This window comes from Mustela nivalis, assembly GCF_964662115.1.
Source record: "Mustela nivalis genome assembly, chromosome: 5".
Taxonomy (NCBI): Eukaryota; Metazoa; Chordata; class Mammalia; order Carnivora; family Mustelidae; genus Mustela; species Mustela nivalis.
In genome coordinates, this window is record NC_139024.1 from 70,694,684 (window position 1) to 70,710,694 (window position 16,011).

At 35.0% G+C, this 16,011-nt stretch overlaps 1 protein-coding gene across 6 annotated transcripts in view; it reads right to left on the reverse strand.

Annotated features, from left to right (window-relative positions):
- LAMA2 (laminin subunit alpha 2) overlaps nt 1-16,011 on the reverse strand; it is a 641,423-nt gene that overhangs the window by 263,614 nt on the left and 361,798 nt on the right. For 3 of the 6 annotated variants that reach the window (XM_082731188.1, XM_082731187.1, XM_082731190.1), the window contains exons 15-18: nt 15,690-15,801; nt 10,291-10,344; nt 10,021-10,134; nt 5,655-5,782 (exon numbers count right to left, since the gene is read on the reverse strand). In XM_082731188.1, coding sequence (XP_082587314.1) covers nt 5,655-5,782; nt 10,021-10,134; nt 10,291-10,344; nt 15,690-15,801 — 408 coding nt within the window. The remainder of the gene's footprint in view (nt 1-5,654; nt 5,783-10,020; nt 10,135-10,290; nt 10,345-15,689; nt 15,802-16,011) is intronic. The other 3 variants (XM_082731189.1, XM_082731191.1, XM_082731192.1) reach the window with 1 other exon arrangement.

Sequence of the window (16,011 nt, forward strand, 5' to 3'; positions counted from 1 at the left end):
CCATTTTAAGGTATTTCATTACTTGTTAATTAAACCTGCATTATCTCATCATGCCTAATCCCTTACATTTGTGTTAGCATAACTGTTGCCAAACCCTGGGATCGTTTCCTATGATGAATATTTGCAGTGTGTCTAACATGAAGTTGTGTTAATTTTCTTTTCTTTTCTTGCTTCTCTTCAATGTCTCTGTAATTGTTTTTATTTCTATAGCCCCCTTGGAGGAAGCACGGAGAGGTGAATCAGAATATATGGGTTCTAATATTGGTTCTGCCACAAGCAAGCTGTAATGATCATGATCAAGGCATTTCATTTCTCTGGAGTTTAGCTCTCCCTTCTCATATGATGGACTGGTAAAATACATCATAATTGCTCACGGCGACATAAAACAATGTGTACAAAAGTGCTCTGAAACATCTAACACACCCAAAGATTTCTAAAGAATGTTGCTGAGTATTTTCTTCAATTTTCTTTCTGTCTTGGAACAGTTTTATTTCTCTATTAAGAGTACTAATTACATGGGGCGCCTGGATGGCTCAGTAGTTAAGCGTCTGCCTTCTGCTCAGGTCAGGATCCCAGAACCCTGGGATCTAGCCGCCCCTGGGGCTCCCTGAACAATGGTGGGGCGGGTGGGGGGGAGTGGAGCGGGGAGGGGCTGCTTGTCCTTCTCCCACTCCCCCTGCTTTGTTCCCTCTCTTGCTGTGCCTCTCTCTGTTAAATAAATAAATAAACATCTTTTTTTTAAAAGTACTAATTACACCAGCAATAATTCGAAGTCAGTTCTAGGAGTGTTCCATTCTCTTAACAATTGAAATTCTAGCATTCCTGATGCACACAAAGAAGTGGTATTCAAAATGGTATTAGTAAATAGGCCACTATTGAGGGCCTACCCTCTGTCCAGTCTTGTGGAAAGAATATCTTGAATTTTACTATACAAATGATTTCAGTGATATTATCTACTCAAACACATTCTGAGTGTTCAAGGGCGGACACTCATGTGTCTCTTTCATATTATATTTAATTTATAAGTTATGCAATACTTGAAATTAATGAGTATAAAACATTTGAAATATTTGCATATTTATTTGCTTCTCTAGAGATAAATTTCACTACCTAGTTACAATCTATAACTAAAATATATACATCACCTAGATGAGAGGCCTAAGCAAACAGTGGACACTGTGAATAGTTGATGAAGTTGATATATATGTATAATTTAAATATTATATGCTTGTCTGTATTCATATATCATAATAATTATACCAATTTATCTTTATCTCCCTACATATTTGATTTATTTAGCAATATTATCTAAGAAATTTGGAGCCAAAATGCTTGTGATCTATAAGATTTATGATCAGGGATTAAATAGATAAATCACCAAAGCAAAACTATCACTAAGCCTTATACTTCTAGATGAAGGTTGCAGCGATTTTTAGCTGATTTTTTTTTTTTTTTAATAACCTGTGAAAATTTGAATCCCACCTTCTGGATTATTTGTGAACATTCAATATATTCCTCAGAGTTTTCAACTCAGATTATAATAGTAATGACTTTTTGAAAAAAAAATTTTTTTAAATGGAGAGTTTCCCTGTCTCATTATTTAGTGATTTCAAAATAAAGCATTTCAGGTCATTAGATTACGGAGGATTTTTCTAATCACAACTGCACAGCTAAACAATCTTATTGTTTCACGTTGTTTTAAATTTAAAAGTCTTTATAACTTTAAACCCAAAACTAGCTTTTTTTTTTTTTTTTAAGATTTTATTTATTTGTCAGAGAGAGAGAAGGAGAGAGTGAGCACAGGCAGACAGAATGGCAGGGCAGGCAGAGGCAGAGGGAGAAGCAGGCTCCCTGCCGAGCAAGGAGCCCGCTGTGGGACTCGATCCCAGGACGCTGGGATCATGACCCGAGCTGAAGGCCGCTGCTTAACCACCTGAGCCACCCAGACGTCCCCAAAACTAGCATTTTTAAACTAAGTGGATTATCACTGTCTCCTCTTTCTACCTGGAAGAAAAAAAAGCGGTATTTGAAGCTGGAATTTAAAACTGGTTGCTACTCTATTTTCTGTTCTAGAGATAAAATTATTATTTAATAATTATTTAATATAAGTGAGACATCTCAAAAATTGCAGGATCTTTAAATACTTGGTTTCACAGAAATATGGAGTTGTCTATTTTTTTTAAAATCAAGATCTACATAATTATACAAAATTGGAATATATATACTTGAGGAAATACCATCCTCGGAACTAGGACCTAATCCCTTTGTTGCTGCTGGATGGTGATATGGACATCCTCTTTCCTTTCAGGAACACAATTAGATCCCATTATTAAAATTAAAGTAGAAGCACAGCAAACAGAGAAGGATGGGCCATGAATGCCTATAATTACCCAAACAAAGTTCTCTAATGGTCCCTCTGCATTTATAGTAATATTGGTCAGACTTGAGGATGTCCATTAGATCTACGTATCCTATCAATTACATAATTCTCCAAATGTATTATGCTAGGATTGACACTGTACAGTCAATGGCAGCTCTGCTGGATTGATAGCTCTGCTGGTGACTGTGACATTTTGCCTGAGAAGGAAGGAGTGCAAAAGAAGTGAGAGCCCTAATGCGATCCCTCTGTTTTCCTCAGTGAAAGTGAGTGTTGAACACTGAGTTTTGCGTATATTGGATGGTTCTGGAGAATTCTCTCAGCCACAGTGAATGAGCAGGTTCTCCATTCTGTGGCCTAACCCTTTCTCAAGTACACCAGCAAGCACGAGTTGCGCCATATTATGGCCAACACTGGACTGACTAACCATAGATTATGAAGAAATTTAATTTGTTCTATATTTGTTATTTTCCCGTATATTTCCTATTAGCTTCTTTTTCTGACACCTTTTGTTGCCAAAGGATCTTCAGTTTTGTGTCCATCCAGGCTCATGCCCTGAACTCTGGAAATATTTTGATCACTAACATATATTGACCCAATTTTCCATTTAATTGCTTTTATCGGTATCACTTAAAATTCAGTGTGCTCTTCAAGGAAGTTCTCAATGTAGACTGCAGAGGACTGGAAAACACATTGACTTGAAACTTAAAGTTCTAACTCTGATACTTTAATATTAGGACTGAGCAAGTTAATAATAATCAGTCCTTGGATTGGACTCATCATGTCCAATCATTGTTTCAAGTGCTTGGTGAATTTTAATTTACATAATTCTCACAACAACCCTATAAGAAGGTCCTATTATCACAACTAATGTTGAAAGAACTGAGGCACAGAGTTTAAGTAGCTTTCTTGGAGTCACACAGCCAGAAAGTATAGAACTCAAAATTTGTATCAAGGAATTTTAGCTCCAAAATTGGTTCCACAATGCTATTTTTCCACTTGAAGAATTTTTCTTAATCTGTTAAATTGGGTAATATTCACCTTATTGGACTTATGTTGCTATATCTAGAATATAGTAGCCTGTTTTATTTTATTTTTAAGGATTTTATTCATTTATTTGAGAGAGAGAGACAGAGACAGAGAGAGCAAACATGAGCAGAGGGAAGGATAGAGGGAGGAAAAAAGCAGACTCCCCGCTGAGCAGGGAGTCCCATCTGGGGCTCAATCCCAGGACCCTGAGATCATGACCTGAGCCGAAGGTGGATGTGTAATCAACTGAGCCACCCAGGCATCCCTAGTAGTCTGTTTTAATAAAATATTATTATTATATTATTATTATTTATGTTATTAATATTTTCTCTTATTAAATGTTAGTTCTCTTTTTCCTTCTGAAGGAACAGATTTGTTGGAGAGGACGATAAGGATTTCAAATGGGATGAAAACTAGGAACCGTAATTTCCAATGAGGACTTTTAAACTTAGGGACAGAATAATTTTGTCTTTAGCTTAGGTTACTCATTGACTATAAAAAAAGACCATTTTCACTGGCAGTGTCTTGGGTAAGACCTCGTTCCGAATATAACTAACTGGATAACCCCTTTACATTAAAAGACTATAGCTGATAGATTTCATTTTAAAAATCACTAAAAATTTAAGTTCTTCAAGCATTATCACAAAATTTAGAAATAGCTGGAAAGTGCCTAATATAGACATTATTAAGCACTAAGTTTACCTATTTTTTAAAGACTTAAAAAAATTATTTATTAGAGAGAGAAAGAGTATGTGCGTGCAAGAGAGCATGACTAGGGGGAGGCCGAGAAGGAGAAGGCAGACTCCTGCTGAGCAGAAAGCCTGAGGGGATCATGACCTGAGGAAGGCAGAGGAAGCACTAAGTTTATCCTTAAGAAGAGTCTCCAAAAAGATCCCTTTCTCCTAAAATTATCATTATTTACAATTTTTTACTAGTTCAGAAAGGCTAGTGTTTGTTCAACATATTATGCCCCATTAAAATATGAGGCAGGGTTTTACTTAGGTAGTGGTTTAAGGGTGGTCACTCCCAGGGAATGTGAATTAGAGAAGCTGGAAGAAAGTATTCCCTTAAGAAGTAAGGGGAAGAGATAGACAAAATACACACTCTTAACAGTCTTCTCCAAGATTCCAAGATTATTGTTCTAGGTGAATAGTTAGAAATTTTTTAAAAAATAAAGAATAAAAACTAGATGACTGGAAAAATTGTATGAAGTTTCATTAATCTTTTTTAAGGTTTAGTTTATGCAAAATAAGGTACCTATATTACCCATATGCTGATATTCATATAATTCAAATATAGTCATTACCACTATAATTAGTGAGATAAACTGATATATATATATATCATACATATATACCATATCTGTATAATAGCATATGATAATGTGATAAATAATGTGATAATGCATGTGATAAAAAAGGAATAGGATGGGTGTTGAAAGGTTAGCTAGATTGATCTCTTTTACTTTTTCTAGAAGTTTATGACTTGCCTGACATTCATAAATAAACAGTGTGATACTGGGACCCAGATGAGCAGTAAATGTATTAGTGATTTTTTTAAAATTACTCATTTATTTATGTATTCACCTTAAATATTTTATTTATTTATTTGACGCAGAGAAAGCACAAACATGGGGAACAGGAGGGAGAGGGAGAGGGAGAAGCAGGCTCCCCACAGAGTAGGGAGCCAATGCAAGGTTCAGTACCAGGACCCTGGGATCATGACCTGAGCTGAAGGCAGACGCTTAACCAATTGAGCCAACCAGGTGCCCCCAAAATTACTTAAGTAAACTCTATACCCAATGTGGGGCTCAAACTCATAACCCCAAGATCAAGAGTCACATTCTTCTACCACTGAGTCAGCCAGCTGCCCATTACTAGTGGTCTTTTTATTATTGTATGAAGATATGTGTATGTGTGTGTGTGTGTATGTGTGTACATGTAGGCATGCATATACATTTGTATAAAATAGGTCTGTCCTTTACAGTTATTTTAGAAATTCTATTTGAGTTCTGTCGCTTAGATATTAAATCACCAGAACCAGAACTAAGATATTAAAAATTCTGCCGAATAACTAGCAGTAACTTTAAATATTTTATATTTAGAAAAACTCATATTACCTTCCAGAGAAATTCATGCATACATTTATTATTTATTTATGTGTGATGAGAGAAAGAAATATTCTATATCAAAAATGCGCTTGCAGAACTGGATGCCCAAATCATTAGAGAGGTAAGTTGGTTACTCACTTATTGGATGGAATATTGAGTGGACAGGCACAGGGCTGACAGTCTTCAGAGGTTCCTTTACTAGGATCACCATAGTAACCAGGGAGACATTTATTGCAGTATGGGCCACCTGTGTGATTCTTACAGTTCTGAGGAAGAAATGCACATCAAAGATTATTATTTCAGTCTTAAGCATCAACATATTACCAAAAATAGATCTACAGAGTTATTAGTCTATTCCCTGTTAGGAAGAATAGTTTTCCACATTAAATAGTCAATTTCGCAGCTGGGAAATAGCATTGAAAATTAATCTAATATGTAGCTTATAAACTGCATGTCAGTTTCAGCATATGCATACTTAACAAAAAACAACTTAAGTTCCTCATTATTTTTTTCATTATACAAATCTTATTTCCTTTTTCTGTTAGTTTTCAATTTTTTTCATAGAAAATACATGTGATTGTGCATATGTGTGTAAAAGTGCATAGTTACAGAGTCCTAATAATATATGTTTAATAGATATTGTAGCTGATTCTAGGTAAAAGCCAATTGTTCAGTTTAAAACTGTAGATTTAATGAGAACAGTGGCTACTCGTACAAATTCTCTGGGACAATGATGCTCTTATCTCAGAGATTAATTTGGACCTCAGTGGGCTCTGATGATTTGGACAATACACTAACATATTACATCTATAAGGGGCCTGCTTGGCTCCTAACTAAACAATGAGAATACTGAAAGATTTTTAAACACATCAATATGTAATGAAACCACAAGGCACATAATTTCTCCAGAACTTTTTTTTTTTTTAAGTGAAATGGCATTTTTCTACAAAGTAGTAATTTTGGGTCAAATATCCTTTACAAAAAAAAAAAATCAAATTACAGTAATTTATATCTAGATTTCTTCATATTAGTTAAAGTATACTTATCAACTCAGGCTGTGTTTACAAAAGGCTGGAATAAGGGTGAACAATCCAGTTAACCAAACACTGGAATCGTCTATAAAGCTTTCAATAGCACAATTTAATAAATTTTTATGTTTTGGCACCATGTAGACCTAACTTGTTTCCCCTCCAATGGCACAATAAAATGTATATAATTGCTTTTAAAAATGGTCCAATATGGATTTATTATGACTGAAATACATTTTTATTTTTATAACCATATAAAATTAAAATATTTTTCTCATGTTAAAAAGAGTTCATCGGAGCTTAGGGGTACAAAATCTTTATCTTTATGACCATTAATTAAATATGCAGAAGAAATACTGAAAATGTAAATTCCCTTTAAGGATAAAGCAAATTATTTATCAATCTGGATGACCACTGGAAAGACCAACCTAATTTAATGAAAGGTCTGAAATATTATTACATCAGTGTATTTTTTAAAGAAGCTCATTTTAATTACATTTAATTAATGGATAATAAAAACATCCAAATAAATACATGGTTTTAAATGGAACTTGTTAAATTCCTTGGGGAGAGGGACAACTTCTTTATTGAGCAGAAGATATTAAATCAAAATCCAATCATTTAGTGCTCTGAATCGCTCACATTCTGTAAAATGAGGGAGTTAAATCCTATGATTTATTAAGTTTTCAAGCTCTGAAATCCCATGACAATTTCATCAACTACAAGTGAATAGATATTTCTTTTGTATCTGCTGATACTTGAAAATAGGTTTTTCTTTAAGGTACTTAATTTCTCTCTCAAATACATATAGCAAGCCTTTTTTCAAAGAGAGCAGAGGCTAACTTCTAAATAGCACGTATTCAGATGGAGTGTACAGAACACGGACCAATGTGAAGAAAGGCTTTGTCCTCTTTGACTTCATCTTTGTATTAATTCCTTTCAGTCTTCAAACTTAACTAAGGTTGGCTATTACTAAAAAAAAAAAAATGTGTATTTTTTGCAATATTCTTTGCATATTGTCATGATCAAATTATAACTTTCGAAGATTTAGGCGTTTTAAAAAACAAGATCATGAAACTGATTGTCTTAACCATGTTTCAAGGGGTATTTCTGAAATTCCGCGGAAAATCTTGCATAATGCAGACAGCCTCCTTTTCTTTAACTACTGATCTAAAAGAAAAAGAACATCTACAAGTTGCTTATATTTACTGATGTCCTATTTCTTCTAGAGGACATCATAAAATTAGTCTTCACACTTGAGTGTTTTTGCAAGTGAGCCTATGAAACAGCATTGGACAACAGTACAGTGGAAATCAGAACTGAAAAAAGATGAGAAGTATTCTCTGATGGGCTGGATATTTTCACAGGTGTCCTGATCTAAAATGCTTTCCAAATTTCCATTCACAGCACTTACGACAATAACAATGAGAAGGGGCAAGTATACAATCTTCCCACGTGGCTTTGAATGTTTCCTGGGTCACTTCAAATGTACTTTGAGTTAAATGACCTTTTGATATAGGTCCACACTGTAACAGAGGTCTAGATTTTGATCGGATATCAAAATAAGAATTTCAGTTCATTTCTAATTATATTTCAGACCAAGCTAACCGAAAAGCAGTTTATCTGTAAATTTCATTAATTCTCTGTTTAATGCTAGGGGAAAAATACATAATTAAAAAGGAGATAAAATGCATGTTAAGTAAACATTAAAAATGTCTTTAATGCGCAACAAATATTTTTCTCTGTGAATCATATTAGAAACAATATGCTCAAAAACAATATGCTCAAAACAATATGCTCAAATACTAGTAGGGTATTAGCACTTACTTCATTATCAACATAATTTCAGATAAAAGGCATTTGAAATTCTCCCTAAGTATCTTCTTACATGATCACATATTAACCAGCCATAATGGAAAAACGAGAAAACACCATATTCTACTTCTATTGCAAGATCTCTATTGTTTCCCTAGGATTCCCTCTGTTATTTGAAGGTGGACTCCTATTTTTTTCTCCATGAAACGGAGTCAATAAACAAGGTTTCAACAAAAGATCTCAGAAAATTGTTGCTCCCTCCTTTCTTCCTCCCCAAATTATGCTGAATGAAACTATTTTATTCTAAAAAAAAGGGGGGGGGGGCTTCCATTCTCAGAAATATCACATAACCAAATGGACCAACAGCACGATCTGATTTACTCTTCATCAACTCAACATGAAATAGGACTATTGGAAACATTATAAGTCTGGTATTGTGATCTGTTTAGTTTGTCTTTTTAGATTTAAATAAAACAAATCCATATCAGCTTTGGGCTGAATAGTACCTAAAGCATGTTAGCAAAGCATTTAAAGGTAACTCAACATTTTTCCCATGGTACATTTTAAAAGATGTGTGGTATAATTAAAATGAAAATTGCTTAGTCTCTCTATTTTTCTAGTAGGAAAATCTACTGATCCAAAAATTAAGGCTACCATGCTTTATACTGCAATGCAATTAAACAAAATCTTGTAGAGAGAAAACATAAAGAGCATCAATAAACCTAAATGCCAAATTGCATCGAAACAAAAGCCCTGAATTTTCATTTGGGGTTTTTCCCAGAAGCTTTTAAGTGGACGAGAAAGGGGGTAAAACTGGGCAAGAGGAAGAGAAAATATTAAGAAATAGAGATAACAGAGTCTGCCTTAAATTCTACAGGGAAATGAGAATATGATATCCTCCTAAATTGGCACTGTTTCAAATTGTGTTTCTGCAAGACTGATGAAATGAGAAGTGTCGCATCAAGCTTCATGCCGTGTCAGACATTATGAAACGAACATGCCCTTGAGTTCACCAGAATAGTCTATGTAGCGTACATTCTCCAATCTAGAGGTTCTTAGCAGGATGGGAAGTGCTGGCCTGTGCAGAGATTTTCTTCTGCTGAAAAGTTTAGACTTAACTGTAGCAAGGACAAGAGGCTCTGGTGACTATGTACCACATATATTTATTATTTCTTAATCTATATATGATACTTTGTCTTTACTTAATTGTTGAAATTTTAAAATAAAAAAACACACAGCATACCCTCATTTTTTTCACTGTGGAAAAAACTGAATTATGTCTATTATAAAAATTATATTTTATATATTGATATGGGGATACAAATCATTTCCTGTTATAGAAATAGAGACTATCTTTGATCGATTTATGGAAGGGATTGAAGCCATATATCTTCATGGTAGATAGGTATCCCAGTCCATTATATTTTATTATAATATATCTAATTCTAATTCAATTCTTAGACTATTATGGATAAATATTTCCTAATACTTTTTAGTCCGGGAGACCACATATGAAGGAGCATTGTCAGCTATCAACTCAGTTCAATATAAAGACCCCTGTTGAGTCACTTCTTAACTCAAGAGTTAACAGTTGAATTGCAGGGCCTTCTAAATTGATTTTAGCCTTGCGAGTCAGCATACCCAGAGGAGAAAGCACTTACCAGGCATTCCCCGGTGATGTCATCACAGGATTCGGCATGACCGAAGCACTGACATGGTTCACAGATGCCACCAAAAATAGTTCCATTCACTCGTCTGTGCTGAGGCCAGCAAGACTGGAAAAAAGGTAAGGTTCCAAGTCTTAGGGATTTTTTAAATTTTGTTTTTTTGTCCTTTTTAGTAGCACATTCAGCAAACATGCTCACCAAAGTGTTGCCATTATTGAAACATTGTTACAGAGCTAGATCTGACATTTGGGACTTGTTACTGACCTTAGTGTTACTGGCAGGTATGAGATTAGAGGAAGCATTAACTTGGTATCTTTTCTGAAATAGTAAAATAAAGAAGAGATATAAAGAATTGAAATGTGACAGTCTCAAAGTAAAAAGCACAGATAGGAAAATAGGAGAAAAATTACTGAAAAAAGGCAGCAGACACAAAAGGACTTTAGAGAACCTCAGCCGAAGAGAACACCTAATGTCAACCCAATCAATGTCAATTTTCCTGGAATGTGTTCCTTTACCCACATAGAACTTCCCTAAACTTGGTCACCTGGCAATCATTTGGAAGAAAGGTAGTGCCCCCCCCCCCAACATGATCACATACACAGCTGACTTCTACACATGAAGAATTCACCTCTTTCCTTCTCAATTCCCCACATCCTAGTACGTTTTCTCCAAATGACATTAAATAATTCAGGATTTATTTACCACATATTCCCTTGATATTTTATTGCATTATTCTATCAGAACTCTAGTTATACTCATCATTCCCTTTTTAAAGTGTGGAATTCTGTATCATACAAAAATGGAATTCTGATTCAAAGAAATATTTGGGTCTTAGAACTTGGTGTCAGTGCCAACTCTAGATCCACCATCAACCTTGATGAAGTTTCCCTTCCATGGGGGTTGATATGAACTGTACGGGATGCAAAATGGGGGGGGGGCAAACACAACTGCCCTCTGGAAGCTTGTGGTCTCCCTCAAGTTAGAACTGCATTTTGTGGGTTATTTATTATATTACGGGATGGTTAACCATAATGTAATATATCATGAAAAGACCCCCCCTTTTTTTCCAGTTGAAAATGGAAACGAGAAAAACCACTAAAGTAATAAAGTATAGAAAATTGTGTTGTGTACTGTTGGAAATGTTCTTTCTGCCTCAGGGTATGAAGACTCTTAAATTTGAACATCAATAACAAACACATAAAAAAAGGGTCTGCTGATACTTCACATCTGAAAGGGAAGCAAAAATGACTTTCCTCTCAATCTGGTTAGTACAAAAAGGGTATTGATTTTCTATCCCTTTCTTATAATTTCTCCTTATTAAAGTCCTTGTCACCCTAGCTTCGTTGTAGAAGAAATATCCTTCTGTAATATGTATTTCTAAAAACTGGTGAAGCAGCAGACCCAGAAAGGGTAGAAATTAAGGGTGTTGATAACAGGGAGATAACTGATTAACTGTTTTAGGACATAGATTCATTGAATTGTCATTCATAAGTTTTCTGTATACTCTGCAAATGTACTACTCATATATATCCCCATTGAGTCCAAAAGCATCAACAATATCTCCATTTGTATCTCCATTCTCCATATTCCCCTCTAGAACAATGGGGTGGGGCATGTGAGATTCCTACTCCTCTCAAAGGAGTATTACCATACTTGTAATCTGCATTCCATTATCTGTTGTCTTTCTAGTAGTCTCTCTCTCTGGGCTGCAACAATAATAGCTTTCTTTTCTACCAGATCACTACTATCAGCTCAAAAATATGATCCAGTATCCCCATTAAAAATTAACTAACTAGAGTGACAATATTACTTCCCTAATGTGATGAAATTATTTCCTTAATATCCCACCTAATATTCCAGTTACCCACCTGTTTTTCTTTTTCTTTTTAGTGTAACTAATAAAAAGGTCTTTTCTTCCTTACTTCACTCTCATGCATCATTTCATTCTGCTCTGTCTTGTGCTGTCACCACTCAGTTAAAACACTTTGGCTATATTACCACATCCTTGGTAGCCAAAGCCAGTGGACAATTCTATGATTGCCTGACCTCTCATCAACACATGGCTTAACTGATTCCCCTCGCCTTCAAATGCCCTCTTCCCTCAATTTCCACGATATCACAGTTCCACTTCCGCCATAGCTCTTTGCTTGCTCCTCCGCTTTAACCCAACTTCTCATTGTCAGGAATTCCGAGGAGCTTTTCTCTTGATCACTTTCTCTTTCTCATCACACTGTCTCCTAGGTAATTTTTTCAGTCCCATGGTTGATGATCGCTTCCAAATACGTATCTCTAGACCCGAAAGGTATTTCAAATTCAAGACCTGCATATTCTAACTGTACATTCACATCTATACTTTACACTTCTCAAACCCTGTATTTCTAAGATGGACTATTGATTCTGTCCTCTCCCCACAGCTATTCCTCCCCAGTCTTCCCCAGCTCAGTAAATGACATCATATCCAATTGTTCAAGCTGGTAATTTATGACTCATTCTTAAACTCCTCAATTCTTTAAACTCTCCCTTGGTATGTAAAGTATCAACAAATCCTACTGATTATACCACCAAAATATATACAGAGTAAACCCATATCCTTCTCCATCCTCTGCCATTAGCCTACAATCAACCACAACAGTATAGTCTACCATAATAGCGTGCTCTATCACAGTAGCATATGAACTATTCTTCCTCTCATTCGTGCCTTCCTATTTGGTGTTCTTCAGACTGGAGCCATAAAAACTTCTTCATATAATAAAACACAGATCATGCAACTACCCACCTTAAAATATTCTCATCAATTTCTATTGCACTTAGAATAAAATCCTACATTGTTATAATGCAGGCCAAGCTCTGAATGGTCTGGTTCTTCCAATCATGCCTCATATCACTCTCTCCCTTTCTTACTAAGGTTTAGGCATCTTTGCCATCTTTCCCGTCCTTGTGGACTCCAAAAAGCTCCTTTCCACTCCCTCCTCATACACTTCCAGCTTCTTCTACGAAGCTGACTTTCTCATTCTTCAACACTCAGATTATATATTTCCACTTCAGAGAGCCTCTCCTGACAACCTTTCATAAAGTAGCCCTTCTCATCTACTCCTCTAACACCCTTCCTTAGTAGTTGTATCAAGATACCTTGTGAATTTTCTTCATGGCATTTATTACATTTATTTAAATTCGTTCTCTGGCATATTATCTAGCCACCACTCAAGGTAATGTCCTTGAGGGCAGGGACCATATCTGTATTATTCATCACCTTATCATTCATATCAAGGGTCTTGATGGTATCAAAATATATGATTATCAGTATCAGTTAAAAAATATATTAACACTTCCATGACATAGTTAATATTATTCCCATCTTATAGAAAAGAAAGCTAAGATTTGAATTAAAGTACTTCTTTTTCAGTATCCCATTTTGCTTTGATTTGCTCACCTGTCTCACCTGTGAAATAAAATGAATTATGATGGTACCAGGAAAGTCAGAAAATATTTGAAAGATTAAACTGTGGAGTGGTTTATGAGAAGTTGGGTAGAAATGAGAAAACAAGATTTTGAATCAACATTTTGGCCCCAAATAAAGTAAAAGAGAATGATATTATAATGAGAGGTTTGACCTGTTTTTTGGCAACCAAGAATTATGACATTCTAGTCTTTGTAGTTTACTCAGCTCTTAAGTGGTTTGTGGATATTGGTGATAGCAAAGCTAGTGTGACTGGCCTTATGAACTCAATAAAAAGCAAATAAAATCAGGAAAGGATAGGAATGAATAATAGCAAGTCTAAAAATTGGACCTTTTGATGAGGAAAGGAAGGAATTGTTAGTGGAAAAAATGAAAAAGAGAGAAATCCTGGAGTTCCAGAATTCACTTTCTCCTGATTCAACTAAATTCCTTTATGGGCTTCCAAACACCTTTATTTATCAAACAATTATTGTGTAAGAATCACAGGAAGCTTTCACTTTCCCTCCTCTGTTTCTTTGACTCTTTCATGCTTCTCTCTTTCTACCTAATTGTTACCATTAATTTAGCATTCAATTTGAGGTTTTTGCACGCAGGGATACTTTCAGTGACACTGCGCTGTACTGGAACTGCTCATCTCTTTGAATGATTATTGCACTTACGTTCTGTACCACTTACCGGTCCTTTAATTATATAGTGCTGAGATCCAATTTCTCATAGGTGTTTGTTCTGGCTCTCTAAATAGATGGTTAGTTCTCTAAGGACAGGGATTATGATGTAACCTTCCAGATAATCCCCTCAGCATCTAGTACAGAATTTACTAAAGATTCACAATAAATACCTTTAAAGAGAGGAATGAATAAGCAAAAAACATAGCCAACTGAACAATTCTAATATTCAGTTTTATATTAATGGACGTTTGCACTCATAAAGATGAAGAAGAGTACACGGAATAATGAATCTAGGAATAAGTATTAAAGGAAGAATAGAATCAAGGTATTTATTATTCCAATTGAAATAGGAACTTAAAGGTTCAAAGGGAGCTTTCTGGCTTGAATAAAAACTGGTAGGCTCTTAATAAAAGAATATGTTTCATCAAATACAGCATGTATTTTAAATGTAAAATCAAATTTAGGTTGACAGAACAAATTTATTTCCACAGTTATTTTTCTCTTCTTTAGATGAATTTTGTAAAATCAAGTATGTCAATGAATTTCATTTAGTTTTATTTCTAGATAGGTGAATCCAATCCTCGTTAAAAAAAACACATTTGTCATGAATATGACTCTAAATCCTGTATATCCTCTAAAGGCATGCATTATTTTAGAGCACAAAAGAACTAACAGAGCAATGCCTAGAGTATTTCTATAAATGGTTTAATGGGATAGTGTGTTGAAGTGGAACATCTTGGTACACTCAAATGATTCCTTAAAGGCACCATTTTTAAAGAATTTAAGCTTCTATTTATCTGCAAGCCATGTCCTCTATCAGAAAAATTTTTTGACCAGGTTTTAAGTAAAGCCAATTTCAAACTACTGAAAAAAAATACATATAAGTATAGGAAAATGATTACTTTAAAATGACACATTGTGGTATTAAATAAGAAATGTTAATCTTACTACAAAACTAGAATATTGGGGCAGCAACAAATATCTCAAATTTCAGGTGTTAAGCAAATCAATTCCAGATCAAAGTATTTCTTCCATATATTATATTCTTGGCATTTTAAAGATAGCATCCTTCAATTGCTTGCAGTTTGGTGTTCTTAGAAATAAAGTAGAGAAGGAGTGTGATACACAAGATTAAAAACTGGAGGCAAGGGGAAAAAACAGTGCGAATTCCTGGTAAGTATGGAGATAGAAATGAAGGGAAATTATTTTGAAATATTAAATATGATTCTGCTATCATTCATCTTATTTTATCAACCAATTAAATAGGAAATAAACACTCAGGAAAAGATCAGATTTTCAGCTGTCGTAAGGTAAAAATATCCAAAACAGAAACATCATTTCAAGATGACATAATGTGAGCAGTACTCGATTTGAAAGCCATGATTTTTGGCAGACACTCAAGTTTCTTCTTTAAGGAAAACACTATCATTTATTTGTGCAATCACTGATGGAACAGCTAAACTACTTATAAAACAGTGTATTGAAAGCAATGTGCGAGGAACTTGGAATGTGTTGAGAATTTATTCCTGCAAACTTACTTCGCAAGAGGGGCCCGTGTATCCAGGAGGACACTGACAAACTTCCACAGCTGTGGCAAGGCTTCCGTCAGTAGGATAGGGCACCGCAGATTCAAGGCCCACCGAGCCCAACCTATAGTGGGAAGGAAAAGAGATGGTACATAGCTTGAGGACTCCTAGAGAAATAAGAATGGAAACATAGGTAAACTGTTTGTGTTGAGAAAGACAGCCCCAAAATATCCATAACTTGAAGCTCTGGTCATTCCTTAAGTCTGTCCAGCGCAAAGTGCTTGCCAGCACTCCCACTCTCAAATGCTGAAAAGGTACAAGAATATTCCTGCTC